The sequence below is a fragment of the Hyla sarda genome, chromosome 1 (assembly GCF_029499605.1).
Source record: "Hyla sarda isolate aHylSar1 chromosome 1, aHylSar1.hap1, whole genome shotgun sequence".
NCBI classification, from domain to species: domain Eukaryota; kingdom Metazoa; phylum Chordata; class Amphibia; order Anura; family Hylidae; genus Hyla; species Hyla sarda.
The window spans coordinates 101,606,093-101,623,205 of NC_079189.1; the positions used below are offsets into that span (position 1 = coordinate 101,606,093).

The window sequence follows — 17,113 nt, forward strand, 5'->3', positions numbered from 1 at the left end:
GCTTGTGGTAAACCTTCCGAGAGACTGGGTAGGTCTGTTGTATAGTGACTTTTTATCTGGCCATTATGTAACTATGGAAAGACAGATAAAAGGCCATAGGCTCAATTCTAAAAAAAATATCTAAGCAGATTTTACAGTGGCTGATAGGTTCTTTGTTACAATATTTATTTTCCCTAGCTGAATAGACTCGATCTGTTCGTTGCTTCATGAGTCACATTTACAAGCTCAATGGGCGTCGTAATGGGACCTCTGGTTACTTTCCTTAGTGTTTCACAATTTAGAAGAAATATCAGTCCTGCCATGTGGTAAAGCAGTGTTTCCCAACCAGTGTGCCTCCAGCTGTTGCTAAATTACAACTCCCAGCATGCTCTGTCCGAGCATGCTGGAAGTTGTAATTTAGCAACAGCTGGAGGCACAGGCTGTCCGCCTTTGGCTGTTTGGGCATGCTGGGAGTTGTAATTTAGCAACAGCTGGAGGCACAGGCTGTCCGCCTTTGGCTGTTTGGGCATGCTGGTAGTTGTAGTTTTGCAACAGCTGGAGGCACACTGGTTGGGAGACACTGTCATAGACTGCACTTTATTGTTCATCTTGATGTTGTGTTTATTATCATCCAATCAAATCAAAGCACTGTGTATGTGGAACAAGAAACTATACAAACCGAGTGTATCTCCAGCTGTTTCAAAACTTACTGCTGTCCAGGCATGCTGAGTGTTGTAATTTTGCAACAGCTGGAGACACACTGTTTAGTAAATACTGTCATAACCATGCATTCTTGACAATTCTCTCCCTCACTATTCTGTGATTCCCTGTTATACAGTGGGGAAAAAAAGAATTTAGTTGTGCAAGTTCTCCCATTTAAAAAGATGAGAGAGGCCTGTAATTTCCATCATACGTATACCTCAACTATGTGAGACATAAGAGAAAAAATATCCATAAAATCACATTGTCTGATTTTTAAAGAATTTATTTGCTAATTATGGTGGAAAATAAGTATTTGGTCACCTACAAACAAGCAAGATTTCTGGCTCTCACAGACCTGTAACTTCTTTTTTAAGAGTCTCCCCTGCAGGGGTGTGGAAAATTAATAAAAAACTACTTGTCCACGGGACTAAAAAGGAGCAAAATCTACTTGTCCCTCATGATGATTCACTTGTCCCGGACAATTTTTTGCTTTTACACTCTCGTTCTTTCCCCCTATAATAGCCATAGCTACCTACCGTATATACTCGAGTATAAGCCGACCCGAGTATAAGCCGAGACCCCTAATTTCAACCCAAAATCCCAGGAAAAGTTATTGACTCGAGTATAAGCCTAGGGTGGGAAATACATCATCCCCCCTGTCATCATCCAGACCCCCATCATTAACATCCTCATCATCATCACCGCCTGTCATCATCCAGACCCTCATCATCATCACCTGTCATCATCCCCTTGTCATCATCCCATACCCCCCCTTCATCATCCCCTTGTCATCATCCCCACCCCCCTTCATCATCATCCCACACACCCCCTTCATCATCCCCACCCCCCTTCATCATCCCCTTGTCATCATCCCCACCCCCTTCATCATCCCCTTGTAATCATCCCACACCCCCCCCCCCTTCATCATCCCCTTGTCATCATCCCACACACCCCCCTTCATCATCCCACACCCCCCCATCATCATCCCACCCCCCCCTTCATCATCCTCTTGTCATCATCCGCCCGCAGTGGTCTTCAACCTGCGGACCTCCAGAGGTTTCAAAACTACAACTCCCAGCAAGCCCGGACAGCCGATGGCTGCCCGGGCTTGCTGGGAGTTGTAGTTTTGAAACCTCCGGAGGTCCGCAGGTTGAAGACCACTGCGGCCTTCGACATCATCCAGCCCCCTCTCGCCCCCCTTTAGTTCTGTACAGTACTCACCTCCGCTCGGCGCTGGTCCGGTGCATTGCCGTGGAATGAGATTTGCCATAGAATGAGATGGTCCGCCTCCATCACATCGTATTGGCTCACTCTTGTCACGTGACATATTTAAACGTCACGCATCGATGCGCACAGCAGTGTCAATTTGGCTATCACAGGGAGAGGATCTCCTCACCCTGTGATAGCTGAAGCTGCACGGAGGTCTCATGGCCTCTGTGGCCCGACAGAAGTTCACACATGTACGCAGCTCATACGGCTGCCTCATATACATTTACTGTTGATCCACAGCGCTATCAGGATCCCGATGCCGCTGTCATCAATGTGCGTCCCCGCGAGTGCCCCATGCCCGCAGCTCTACTCCCCGTCCTCCGCCCCCCGCAGCTCTACTCCCCGTCCCCCGCTGCTCTACTCCCCGTCCCGTTAACGCTCAGGGAGCGGGGAACAGAAAGTAGAGCATCGGGCGCAGGTTAAGTTATTCGCGTAGTGCTGCGCATGCGCAGTACTACTTTACCTGCGCCCGATGCTCTACTTTCTGTTCCCCGCTCCCTGAGCGTTAACGGGACGGGGAGTAGAGCAGCGGGGGACGGGGAGTACAGCTGCGGGCATGGGGCGCTCGCGGGGACGCACACTGATGACAGCGCCATCGGGCGTAGGAATCCCCATAGCGATGTGGATCGCTCCCTGAGCGTTCACAGGGGACGGAGAGTAGAGCTGCGTAGGACGGGGAGTAGAGCTGCGGGGGACGGGGAGTAGAGCTGCGGGGGACGGGGAGTAGAGATGCGGGGGACGGGGAGTAGAGATGCGGGGGACGGGGAGTAGAGATGCAGGGGACGGGGAGTAGAGATGTGGGGGACGGGGAGTAGAGATGCGGGGGACGGGGAGTAGAGATGCGGGGGACGGGGTGTAGAGCTGCGGGCGTGGGGATCCTGATGACAGCGCCATCGGGCATCGGGATCCCGATAGCGCTGTGGATCAACAGTAAATGTATATGAGGCAGCCGTATGAGCTGCGTACATGTGTGAACTTCTGTCGGGCCACAGAGGCCATGAGACCTCCGTGCAGCTTCAGCTATCACAGGGTGAGGAGATCCTCTCCCTGTGATAGCCAAATTGACACTGCTGTGCGCATCGATGCGTGACGTTTAAATATGTCACGTGACAAGAGAGAGCCAATAGGATGTGATGGAGGCGGACCATCTCATTCTATGGCAAATCTCATTCCACGGCAATGCACCGGTCCTGCAGGACTGTCCGGTGAGGAGGTCGTTCGGTGGGATAGTGGTTCCGGGCTGCTATCTTCACCGGGGGCGCCTCTTCTCCGCGCTTCGGGCCCAGAATAGAGGCGTTGCCTTGATGATGACGCAGAAGTACGTTGGTAATGAACATACCTCTGCGTCGTTGTCAAGGCAACGTGACTATTCTGGGGCCGGGCCCGAAGCACTTAGAAGAGGCCTCCCCGGTGAAGATAGCAGCCCGGAACCACTATCCCACCGGACCACCTCCTCTCCGGATAGTCCTGCGGCACCGGACCAGCGCCGAGCGGAGGTGAGTACTGTACAGAACTAAAGGGGGTGAGAGGGGGCTGGATGATGTCGAAGGCCGCAGTGGTCTTCAACCTGCGGACCTCCGGAGGTTTCAAAACTACAACTCCCAGCAAGCCCGGACAGCCGATGGCTGCCCGGGCTTGCTGGGAGTTGTAGTTTTGAAACCTCTGGAGGTCCGCAGGTTGAAGACCACTGCGGGTGGAGAGTTCACTCGAGTATAAGCCGAGGGGGGTGTTTTCAGCACGAAAAATCGTGCTGAAAAACTCGGCTTATACTCGAGTATATACGGTACTATAATGATACCTTTAAATTTTTCAATAACATATTCTCTGAACCAAAAAAAATATATGTATAATTGGTGAAGTGAAATTTAAATATTAAAAGATAATTTAGCAAATTTTGTGTTTTCTTTTCTGACATTTGCCTTGTGGTTGAGATAACATGTTATTTTGATACTTTAGGCCGCTTGATTACAACAATACCAGATTTGTATAGTTTCCGTCATGTTTTACTAATTAAAAAAAATTCGGAACTTTTTAAAATTGTTATAATTGCCATTTTTTGACCCCTGTAGCTTTTTTTTTTTTTTCTACATTTTTTTCGTATACCAGGCTGAATGAGGGCAAATTTTTTGCGCCATAATTTAGTTTTTTGTATCGGTACCATTTTGGTATTGATCTGGCTTTTAATCGCTTTTTAACGTTTTTTTTTCTGGGATATTATAAAAATTGCAATTTTTTTTTTTTTTTTAATATTTACATCATTTACTGTATGCGATACATAATGTTATATTTTAATATATCATACTATTACACACGCAGCAATACTAAATATTTTTTATATTATTATTATGTTTATATGTTTTTATATAGGAAAAGGGGGTGATTTGAACGTTTAACATGTGAGGGGTTAATGTGTCTTTTAAACTTTTATTAAAACCTTTTTTTTTTTTATACTTTATTAGACTTTTAGGAGGAATCATTAGATTCCTCATACAGATCAATAGAGTCCTATTGAACTCCATTGATCTGTGTGCTCTGCGATCCATTGATAGAGCCTAGTCCAGCCAGGCTCTATTAATGACAGATCCACAGACACCAGGGAAGCAGAGTTAAGCCCTCCGGTCATCGCACTTCTCATTATGTCTCTCATAGTTGAGGTATACCTATGATGAAAATTACAGGCCTCTCTCATCTTTTTAAGAGAGAACTTGCACAATTGGTGGCTGACTAAATACTTCACATTCATCCGGCATCACTTGGACGCCGGATGGTTGGAGCACCATATTTTTCACATGCCCTGCACCATGTAATACATTTGGTGAACGTACACGGTTTCCACCATACAAATGAATGGGGTAAAAAGACGTGTACCTTCACTCTTGATGAATTCCGTGAAACATGTGGAAAGTTCTTCTCTGTAACATCATGAGGGTATTACTTTAGCAGAACTCTCCTCTTCCTGTAAAACCTTAACCTTTTATTAACTTACTCTCTGTCCCTCTCTGTTTCTTCTATTCATTGAATACTGGAGATGTTATACAAATAGATGTCTGTGAACACCAAAACCACAAGCAATATTATAGACATGGGGCAGCTTCAAAGGGGTTTTTCATGAAAATAGAAAACTTTGCTTACTGCTTCCCCATGCAGTAAAACAATAAATGATTACTTTCTACCCTTGGTCCCCCGTGGCTTCAGCGGTCAGATCTTCCCATCCCTGCTGCTCTTCTGTTCTGCCAGCTTCCGATGATGTCCTGCTTCCTAGCTCTGCTCTGTGATTTGCCGAGCCACAATTTTCGTGCAAAATACTGGTATAAAGTAAGAAGAAGGTGTCTGCCTTGTCTGTCAAGATGTACCAACTCTTTCTTACAGTGTGCACCAAGTTTGCACCTCTGCTGACTGTTGCCTTTGTGTATTTTAGGTGAAAGTTTTTTTTTAAAGGGGTACTCCTCCCCTAGACATCTTATCACCTATCCAAAGGATAGAGGAAAAGATGTCTGATCGAGGAGGTTCGGCCGCTGGGACCCCCTGCGATCTCCTGGCCGGCACCTCGACATTCTGAACATTTACAGTGGTCCCTCAACATACGATGGTAATCCGTTCCAAACGGACCATCGTTTGTTGGAACCATCATATGTTGGGGGATCCGTGCAATGTAAAGTATAGGACAGTGGTCTACAACCTGCAGACCTCCAGATGTTGCAAAACTACAACACCCAGCATGCCCGGACAGCATGGAGGTCCGCAGGTTGAAGACCACTGGTATAGGAAGTTGTACTCACCTGTCCCTGCTGCTCCGGACCGTCAGCGCTCGTCACCGCTGCCCTGGATGTCGCCTTCCATCGCTGTTGCCGCGTCCCCGGGGTGTCCCAGACGCTCCGGCAAGGCCTCTGCTTCCCTGGCATCCGCGCTCTCCGTCGCCGCCATCACGTCGCTACGCACGCCGCTCCTATTGGATGAGGGGACGGCGTGCGCAGCAACGTGATGACGACGAAGGAGAGCGCCGACGATGCAGGGGATCCCGAAGATGATGCGACGGAGCCCCGAAGACAGGTAAGTGATCGCCAGCGGACCACACAGCGCACCGTAAACGGCTATCCGGTGGCACATGAAGCAGTCAGCGCTGCCGGATAGCCGTTGATGCGATGGCCCTGACATGCAAAAGCATCGTATGTTGATGCTGCCTTCAACATGCGATGGCCTCTGAGAGGCCATCGCATGTTGAAATTATCGTATGATTGGGGCCATCGTAGGTCGGGGGGTCACTGTATGTTTATGTCACGTGTCAGACAGAGAGATTGGTCAGGGTCTGAGCGCTAAGACACCGAGCAGTCAAAACTTTTGACCTAACAGGGACACATTAAGTTTGCCAGGGTGCTAGTAAACCCACTGGTTTAGCACATACGCAGCAAATGGCTAAAAGCAATTGGCTCCATTCATACTGTAGTGCTTGAGCCGGGTTACCGTAGTGCAGCTCCCATTAAAGGCTTCCATTCATTCAATCTCTATGTGCCAGAGCTGTGGACTTGTTGTTCAGCCAATTGGTGGGGGTGTTGATTCTAACCCTGCCAATCAGACATTTTAATATTATAAAATTTGTCCCACTGCACCTTATTTTCGAACATCTATAAAAAGCCTTACTAAAAGGTAATAGCACAAAATAAGTGGAAGCAAGTGTACTTACTACTGTATGTATACATTTTAACAGAACATCTCAGGGTCTATTCACACATTTTGGGTACATTCCCACACGGCGTATTTGCTGCTGCGTATTTTATTTTCTCTGTTGAAGTCAATGGGTAGGAAAATACGCAGCACCAAATACGCAGCAAATACGCAGCAAAATACGCCGTGTGGGAACGTACCCTAAGAATTTTACACAGATTTCCAAACCCTTGCATGTGATGATAATCTTTTCCTTATCTATATTAATGGGGATTCCCCATTTACATGCTAAAAAAAATAAAATTGAATTTTCTTTGCACAGTGAAAAAGTAACTTGCTACTTATTGCCTAGAAAATGCCAAGAATTAGCTGCATTGATGCCCTATATACCTAAGGCACTTCTCCAAGTGCCATGCTTGGATTTCTGCTGCGGAAATACACATCAAATTTATTGCCTTTGTGTGAACATAGCCTTATAAAGATGTCCAAAAATTCAGTGACTATTATAATTTAGAATAGGTTCTTTTAAATGAAAATCACTATTTGGCTACCAAAAAATATATATAGGGCTGCCAGGTTTAAGAATATGATGGTGCCAGTTTTTTTTTAATGTTTGTGAAGATTCTTTGTCAGGATCCTATTCTAATAACCTAATTGTCATATGAATCATTATATCAATCTATAAAATTTCTTTAAGAAGCTGGAAGGGAAACATTCTGGTATGGGCTAATCCAGTCTACTTTCATGTAGCTGTGCAGTGTAAGCAAGTGGTGCTAAAATAGGATTTATTAAAAGCATCGGCCTACAGATGAGTGCGGAAACAGCGTGACCAGAAAACAGGTGTGATCTGGGGATAAGGGGGAATTTATCAATATGTCGGGGGGGGGGTATTATTGTCGCAATGGTTTGTGCAGTCATTTTCTGCGGCAAATTATTTCTAAACCTGTTGACTATATTGTTGTGTTTGGTTGGGATTTTTGCAGTGCTTATGTATTTACTATGTGCGACTTTTCAAAATGTCACATTTTGCTGATGTAACTGGCCTTTAAATGTCTTAAAGGGGAATTCCAGGAAAAACTTTTTTTTTTTTTTTAAATATAAATATAAAAAAAAGTTTTTTTCCTGGATAACCCCTTTAAACCCACATCCCCTCCAACCACACTTAGAAAACTGACTGACTCCAGAAAGTTGTAAAGTTACCATATACTGTACAACAAAATGATAACTTGCATGCTGTCAGCACCTGGAAATTTTCCGGATGGACATTCCACAGTGTGAACATATCCATAGAGGACTGTGGTGAAAATGCTGGATCTGTCAGCCGCTATAATTTTCCCGCAGTTATGTCTTTTACCAGTGTTAACGTGTATGGTATATTACCTGTAGCCTAAGACTGTAATAAATATGGATTGAAAATGTTTACAGTTTTAGAAAAGGTGCCTGATATGGTTGGTGATGTTACAATGTCTGCTTTTCTTTCTACAGTGTCCATGGACAATATTGGAGAGAAAGGTGAGTTAGGCTTTTCTACCCCTTTGCTTTACAGCAGTTACAGTGAAGTTGTTTATGTTTAGCGCGGCACTTTTCCAAACTTGGTGTCAGGAACTCCTAATGTACATAGCATACAGTATAGTAACTATAAAGTTGTATTATCCATTTTGTAACCATAATGTTTTTATGCCTTTGTGACCCAGCCACAATTAATGTTCTGATGGCATGTTTACACAATGCTTATGGCTGGTGTTTTCAGCTGTAAAAAATCAGACAATTTTCATGACTAAAGTGTCTGGAAAAAAAATTTGCATGAAAAATTGACATTTTTTGATAGCTGGAAACACCGATTTAAAAAGTGGCTGCAATCAATGAGAAAAGAACATGGCAATAGAAGTCAATAACATTTCAGCAGCAAAAATGTGCAAAAATGTTGTGTGAACATGACCTGAAGGTAATTTTTGTTGCCAAGTATGAGTAAGCATTATCTGGGGAAAGTGGACTTATATGCCTAGATCAGTGTTTCCCAACCAGCATGCCTCCAGCTGTTGCTAAACTACTACTCCCAGCATGCCCGGACAGCCAAAGGAAAACTGGTTGGTAAAAACTGGCCTAGATGCTGTGTTCTCCTGTCATATCAGCTGAATACAGAGGGTCAAGCTAAGTTTCCATTTGGTTTTTTCTCTGGCAGTTTTTGGAATATTGCCAATGCAGTTTTTGAGCCAAAGTCAGAAGTGGATACATAAGGGAGGAGAAGTGTAAGTCCTTTCTTTATATGTCCTATTCCTTTTGAATACACTTCTGGCTTTGGCTCAAAAACTGCCAGAAAAAAAACCAAGTGGAAACTTAGCCTTAGAGAAGCCGGACCTGCAGCACACAGCCGATCATTCCAAAAAAAGGATCCGATTCCAAAAAGCAAAACAAAAACAAAAAAAAAACCTGCATGGTAGCTTACTGCATAAAGTCAGCGCCTTTCATGTACGTGCTGCATATAAAGGGATTTTCCAAACTTTCCTGTACTTGTTTACCGCGGACTGCGATCATCCAGTATCCACCTCCCTACGGGCAAGCAGCACTCCACAGCTCCCACATTATACCCTACATTTGTGAGGTACTGATTTATGCTTCAGGTGAGCAGCTCATATGAACCTGTACATATCCCGGTCCTGTCTGATATAATGCACTAGGCACCCTTTGCGGTCTATCTTTTTCCCCTACACATGCCCATGACACAGCAGGGTAAGATGCTCATGGACTGCCTCAAGCCTCTTTGTGAGAATAGCCTGTCATGATGTAAGGGTCTTAAAGGGTTACTCTATTAAAAAATCTTTATCCTATCAGTACTTTTTAGCTGCTGTATGCAACAAAGGAAATTCTTTGCCTTTTGAATTTCTTTTTTTGTCTTGTCCACAGTGCTCTCTGCTGACACCTGATGCCCGTATCAGGAACTGTCCAGAGCAGGAGAAAATCCTCATAGCAAACCTCTGCTGCTCTGTACAGTTCCTGACACGGACAGAGGTGCCATCAAAGAGCAATTTGGAAAAGACAAAAAAAAAATTCAAAAAGCAAAGAATCCTCCAGTTTACTCTGTAGCATGTAGCTGCTAATAAGTACTGGAAGGATAAAGATTTTTTTAACAGAAGAAATTTACAAAATCTGTTTATCTTTCTGACAATAGTTCATTTAAAAAAAAAAGTTTTCCACCGGAGTACCCCTTTAAGTAGTTGCTTCAAAACTTGCAGTAAGGTGAACTCCACATGAACAGTTACCTTGGCTCCCTGAGGCTCCATGGCGGCTCACAAGGTTTAAAGGGGTATTCCAGGAAAAAAAAATGTTTATGTCAACTGGCTCCAGAAAGTTAAATAGCTTTGTAAATTATTTCTATTTAAAAAAATGCGATCCTTCCAGTAGTTATCAGCTGCTGAAGTTGAGTTGTTATTTTCTTTCTCTCAGGAACTGTCCAAAGCATTAGAGGTTTGCTATAGGGATTTGCTCCTACTCTGGACAGTTCCTGAGACAAGCAGCTGATAACTACTGGAAGGATTAAGATTTTTTAATAGAAATAATTTACAAATCTGTTTAACTTTCTGGAACCAGTTGATATATATATATATATATATATATATATATATATATATGCAAAAAAAAAGTTTTTTTTTTTTTTCTGGAATACCCCTTCAACTGCACCTATTATTTCATCAAATGATGTATGTCATAGTGACATGTCAGAAGTTTGTATTGGTGGGGGTGCGGGTGCTGAGCCAGGAGTCATGAGCCACATGTGACCCCCAAGCCTTTGGTATAGACAATATAGCAAGGTATTTGTGCTTATGTGACAATTGTATGATTCTATGTGTGATAATTGTATAATTCTACTCATTCTTACACTTTCTGTAGAGTAAAACTGACAATAAGCTGCAGAAGACAGGCTCCATGTATGGTGATAGCCATATCTGCCATTGTGAATACTAAAATAATTGATCATTTATTTTATGTAGTTACGAACAAAAAAAAACAACAACAAAAAAAAACAATGACTGGTAGAATAGAGATAATGCATTATAATTAACAACAGTACATTTGCCAGATCAGGTACAACAGCACATACAAAGTAAGTGGCAGTGCATGCAGTACTGTGTGCACTGCCGCTTACTGCTGTACAGGAGCAGGAAGCCTAAGGCCATGTGCACACGGGCCTATTCTGCACCCCTATGCCGTGACTCTCGCTGATCTGTGGACAGCATGGGGGAGGGGTGCCGGCCCAGAAGCTCCCATTGACTCCATTGACATGTAATTTATTTTCTGCATTGTTCTCCTAAAGTAAATGGGGGTGGATTTTTCAAAGCTGAAAACCGTAGTTTCTGTACCAGGAAGATTATGCCCATGTAAACATGCCCTTTGAAAGGAAAATTAGATTTTTTAGCACCTCATGGATGTAAGGCCTTGTTATCATTTGTTCTAAGGGGTTTAATTGGGATTTCAGACATGACCCATGATCCTTCCTTTCATTTTATCTAGATAATTCCCTATGATGACCAAATATGTTCTCTCAGGCAGATGAAGGCCCTTCTGGCCAGGATAATGTGAGAGACGACAAAACGCTCCAGTTTACTGTCATATCTCTTAAACAGGACTTTCAATGTGATCCCTTACATTAAACTATTACTTAAGCTGACAACATATGTTCTTAAATGTGGCTTTCATCTGGCAAGAGCTTCATCAATATTTATCAAGGGTTACCGTGTCTATTTACCAGATAATGGAGAGGAATATGTGAAACGTCTCCTTTTATAGTACACACTAGTGGTCTTCAACCTGCGGACCGCCAGATGTTGCAAAACTACAACTCCCTGCTGAGAGTTGTAGTTTTGCAACATCTGGAGGTCCGCAGGTTGAAGACCACTAGTATATACTGTAGCACTTAAATGGGCACTCTCATTAAAACTAATGTTTGCTATTGCACTCCTTATGGTAAATAAAAAATATTTCTAATATACTTTGTATAAAAAAAATGAAGTTTTCTATGTTTTATTTGTGCTTAAAAAAGCTCAAGAGCACATTTTCCCCCATCTCACACACAGACTTTGGACCGAAGTCCAAACACAGGAAGTACAGCCTGGAGTGTGAGAGGAGCTATGATTGGATGAGGCTGGACACACCCGCCTCAGCACTTCAGGCGGCACTTCCTGTGTTTGGACTTCAGTCCAAAGTCTGTGTATGAGATGGGGGAAAATGTGCTCTTGAGCTTTTTTAAGCACAAAGAAAACATAGAAAACTTCATTTTTTTTAAACAAAGTATATTAGAAATATTTTTTATTTACCATAAGGAGTGCAATAGCAAAAATTGTTTTAATGAGAGTTACCCTTTAATGATACACACTCTTGTTACAGTAATTCAGCTACTGGGTAAACCGATTGAGCGGCATTGTTCTCTATACAATAGTGAACATTTTGTTATATAGCCTTGAAAAATTGCTCATGTTTCTTATAATAACATTCTTCAAACCTGATATCTACTTGAGTACAGACAAATGGGATTTAGTGATCACAAAATAAAGTTTTGTTTCCTTTTATTGAATTAATTTCTTTTAAAGGGGTACTCCGGTGAAAAACGTTTTTTTTTTTTTTTTTTTTAAATCAACTGGTGCCAGAAAGTTAAACAGATTTGTAAATGACTTCTATTAAAAAATCTTAATCCTTCCTTTACTTATTAGCTGCTGAATACTACAGTGGAAATTCTTTTCTGTTTGAAACACAGAGCTGTCTGCTGACATCATGAGCACAGTGCTCTCTGCTGACATCTCTGTACATTTTAGGAACTGTCCAGGGTAAAAGGAAATCCCCATAGTAAACATATGCTGTTCTGGACAGTTCATAAAATGTACAGAGATGTCAGCAGAGAGCACTGTGCTCGTGATGTCAGCAGACAGTTCTGTGTTTCAAAAAGAAAAGAATTTCCGCTGTAGTATTCAGCAGCTAATAAGTACAGGAAGGATTAAGATTTTTTTAATAGAAGTAATTTACAAATCTGTTTTACTTTCTGGCACCAGTTGATTTAAAAAAAAAAAAAGTTTTCACCGGAGTACCCCTTTAAGGTATGAATACAGCAGTAACTGAGAAGCTGCAGCTTTTGACTTTCATCGACAACCGCATTGTTCTGAAAGGTCACATATATTCCCTATTGTTATTTATGCCGCCTGTTTCGCGCAGTCGGTATTACTCATGGTAACAATTGTGAGTCATTTACAAGAGTATAGCATACACCTTTCAGCTGTACTTTACATAACACTAAATTACTTTAATGGAAATTACCTCCACTATTACAGACAATATAATATATTATTAAAAGGGTTATCCAAGATTAGAAATACATAACAGCTTTCTTCTAAAAAAGCATCACTCTTGTCCTCAGGTTATGTGTGGCATTAAAACTCGGCACCCTTCACTTCAGTGGAACTAAGCTGCAATACACACACACGATCTGAGGACACGAGTGGCGCTGTTTTGGGAGGAAAGCTGCTATGTTTTTTTTTAACCCTGGATAAATATGTTTAGAGCTAAAAATATTTCTTCAAATTTCCCACATAAAGGGGTAGTCTCCAATGATATTATGTCATAGTGTAAGGAAGTGTCATTACATTTTAATGGGTGGGATGTCATGTTTTTCAAGGCCAAGATAGTGGATTCCTTGTTTGTAACCCCTTTGGCATTTTATACCTAGGGTACAGACTCTAAGGGAGCCCTGGTCTTTACCCTTAAAGGGGTTATCCAGGAAAAAACTTTTTATATATATATCAACTGGCTCCAGAAAGTTAAACAGATTTGTAAATTACTTCTATTAAAAAATCTTAATCCTTTCAGTACTTATGACCTTCTGAAGTTAAGGTTGTTCTTTTCTGTCTAAGTGCTCTCTGATGACACCTGTCTCGGGAAACGCCCAGTTTAGAAGAGGTTTTCTATGGGGATTTACTTCTAAACTGGGCGGTTCCTGAGACACGTGTCATCAGAGAGGACTTAGGCAGAAAAGAACAACCTTAACTTCAGAAGCTCAAAAGTACTGAAAGGATTAAGATTTTTTAATAGAAGTAATTTACAAATCTGTTTAACTTTCTGGAGCCAGTTGATATATATATATATATATAAGTTTTTTCCTGGATAACCCCTTTAACCCCTGCAAAAAAGGTATTTCCAGGTTAGTCACCAGTTGGCAGCTGACAGTGTGTGAAGCCAGCTATGTAAGTCCCATACATATACGGTGGATGTCCCCTAGGGGTTAGAGACTGTCCTCTTCTTTCTTCCACCGCACCTTTACATTACAGTGGCCCTGACCATCAAATGTAAATCAGAATTGTGCATTGTATGTACGGCAAATTGATTTGTTTAATTGCATAGGCCTGATTTATAGTACATTCTATATCCATATTATGCTTGTATTGTTTGCTCTACACTGATTATATTGTAGTGTCTTATACTGACTTCTCAGATTTTTAGGTTTTCTTAAATCTAACAAAATGGATTAAACATGAAATTCCACTATCTTGGCATTACTTGTAATTTCAGAAGGTTTGCTTTCTCTCTAATCATAATTTTACCAAACTTGTGAAAGCAAGCATTGTGAAGCTATTTTTACAGAAAGGGGACAAAAATTATCAGTACATTATTTAGCGCAGGGGAAGAATATATCTGTACATTTCAAAATAACCTTAATACCCATTACAGTTCTGCTAGAAAGACTCTCTAAACAGAGTCTGTCATCTACACCCCTCCCCCCAACCAAAGTCATCATTAAATAGGTTAAAATATATTAATTCAAATCTGTTATTTTTGTCTTTCTACTCACTTGCATTCCCCCTTTGTAAGGCTCCTTTCACACTAGTGATTTTTCCGTTATAGAAGTTCCGTTGCATGTTCCGTCACGATTTTCGGCGAAACCCAGCCGTTACAAAACCCCTGACGGCCGAGACTAAATCGCATTGCAGCCTATGGGATTTTGTAACTGCCCGTTTGCACCCGTATATGCCAGTAATTCATTCACGTTATACAGTGATAGGACATCGTGGCGGAAAAATTACTGAATGCAGAAGCAGGTTCACACTGAGCACATGTGACAGATGTGACAGAGTCTGAAGATGCTGTGGAGAACCTTCTGCCTGCAATTTCCTCCAGTATGACCGGTTTGGCGGTTGGTCAGTAATGGTGTGGGGTGGAATTTCTTTGGGGGACTGCACAGCCCTCCATGTGCTTGCCAGAGGTAGCCTGACCGCCATTAGGTACCGACTGCAAAACAATGCGAGACCTCATGTGGCTGGAGTGTGTCAGCAGTTCCTGCAAGAGGAAGGCATTGATGGTATGGACTGGCCGCCCGTTCCCCAGACCTAAATCCAATTGAGCACATCTGGGACATCATGTCTTGCTTCATCCACCGTCACGTTGCACCACAGACTGTCTAGGAGTTGGCAGATGCTTTAGTCCAGGTCTGGGAGGACATCCATCAGGAGACCATCCACCACCTCATCTGGAGCATGTCCAGGTGTTGTAGGGAGATCATACAGGCACATGGAGGCCACACACACTACTGAGCCTCATTTTGACTTGTTTTAAGGACATTACATCAAAGTTGGATCAGCCTGTAGTGTGGTTTTCCACTTTGATTTTGAGTGTGATTCCATATCCAGACCTCCATGGGTTGATAAATTTGATTTCCATTGATAGTTTTTGTGTGATTTTGTTGTCAGCACATTCAACTATGTAAAGACGAAAGTATTTCATACGATTAGTTCATTCATTCAGAGCTAGGATGTGTTACCTTAGTGTTCCCTTTATTTTTTTGAGCAGTGTAGTTAAAAGCTCACCAAAAATACCCTTCACCACTAAAATTACGCCAGCCACTGCTGGTCTTTACTATCACTTACAGAATTGACACACCTGTATATCTTGTCGTTTGTCAATGTATTCCCCCTCTTACCTGTATTGTATTATTCTTTAATCCCCTAATGAACCGCTATATGAAATCCGATATACGGGGAAACGCGTCGGGATTTGTGGGTGTGTACATCAGGAGAACTGTTGTTCTATCTTTATAACCTCTCCATCTGGAGAGTGTTATATACATTTTTCTATAGTATTTGTGATTATAAATATTAGGTTTTTTATTGCTGTTTACAATAAAGTGATACTTTTGAGCTATTTTTGTGATTTGATTACTGCTAGTCTTTACCCAACATAGATATCTCATCCAACATAACTAGATACAATAGATGCACTGTGTATGATTGAGACATACACAATTCCTCATACCCCCTACACATTTCTACCACCATGCGTGGTGTCTTCAGTGGCAAATGGGGCTAATCCAAAGTATCACAAAAATCATTGTGTGTGTAAAGATCATATATAGATGCTCTGTATAATTTCAGAGTATTAGTCCTCGATAGTATAGTGTAATACATAAACTGCTCAAAATATACAGGAACCACAAAGTTACGGAATCCCTGTAGAAGAAAACCTAAACAGATACCGATCCCCCCCTTTCATCAGGTTCCTGTGATAAAGAAATGCACAATCTAAAGCTGCAAATAAAACCTAGTGTGGGGTTCAGGGGAGTGAGTGGAAGAAATTCCAGTCTGGGGGGATACCACTTCGGTGTCCGGTGTATAGGTCAGACGAGAGCGCACCTGCAATGGCAGGGAGTCAAGATAAACTGGCTTCTCCGTGCTCCATGACGATGTGCGTAACTTTGTGGCTCTTGTATATTTTGAGCAGTTTATGTGTTACATTATTCTATTGTGATTATACAGAGCATCTATATATGATCTTTACACACACAATGATTTTTGTGGTACTTTGGATCATCCCCTTTTTCCCCTGAGGACACCATGCATTATGGTAGACATGTTGGGGTTTGTTGGATTGTGTCTGTCTGAGTTATACACAGTGCATCTATATATATTTTTTAAACGGTATCTGGTTATGTTCGATACATTTCTATGTCCAGTAAAGATCTGCAGTGGCTGTCATACATTTTAGTGGTGAAGAGTTCACAGAGTATTTTTGGTGAGCTTTAAACTATATAATTAGAAGTTACTTATTACTTTGAGTTTTCTGTTATGCTTTGCTGGGAAAAGATTGTCCTCACTATCGTCTCTCTATGCAGCAGTTTGCCCTATTTGCTGCCTAAGTCTAGGTTCACTATGCCTCTAAACGGAGCTATGTCAGTAAATTACTAGATCCCGGTGGAGTCAGTTGAGCTCTGACCTGAATGAAATCAGAATGGGGCGGAGCACAATGGCTATGTGAACCTAGCCTTACATCAGAGAATTACCAGGGAGTATATAGAACATAAAAATGACAGATTTGAATCTGCATCTTTTAACCTATTTACAAATGCCTTTAGTTAAGGTGACAAAACCCCTTTATAAAAGCTTTTATCTCTTTGCCTTTAAAAAATCATAACTCTTACAATTTTGCACCTAAAAATCCATATGATGGCTTATTTTTTGCGCCACCAATT

General features: G+C 42.1%; 1 protein-coding gene across 2 annotated transcripts in view; it reads left to right on the plus strand.

The window, feature by feature from the left end:
* The window catches only part of ZDHHC2 (zinc finger DHHC-type palmitoyltransferase 2), a 128,747-nt gene that overhangs the window by 17,013 nt on the left and 94,621 nt on the right, over positions 1–17,113 (plus strand). The window contains exon 2 of one of the 2 annotated variants that reach the window (XM_056558796.1): positions 8,098–8,124. The exons of the other annotated variant lie outside the window; for it this stretch is intronic. Within the exon in view, the coding sequence (XP_056414771.1) occupies positions 8,098–8,124 (27 nt within the window). The remainder of the gene's footprint in view (positions 1–8,097; positions 8,125–17,113) is intronic. 2 annotated transcript variants of the gene reach the window in all.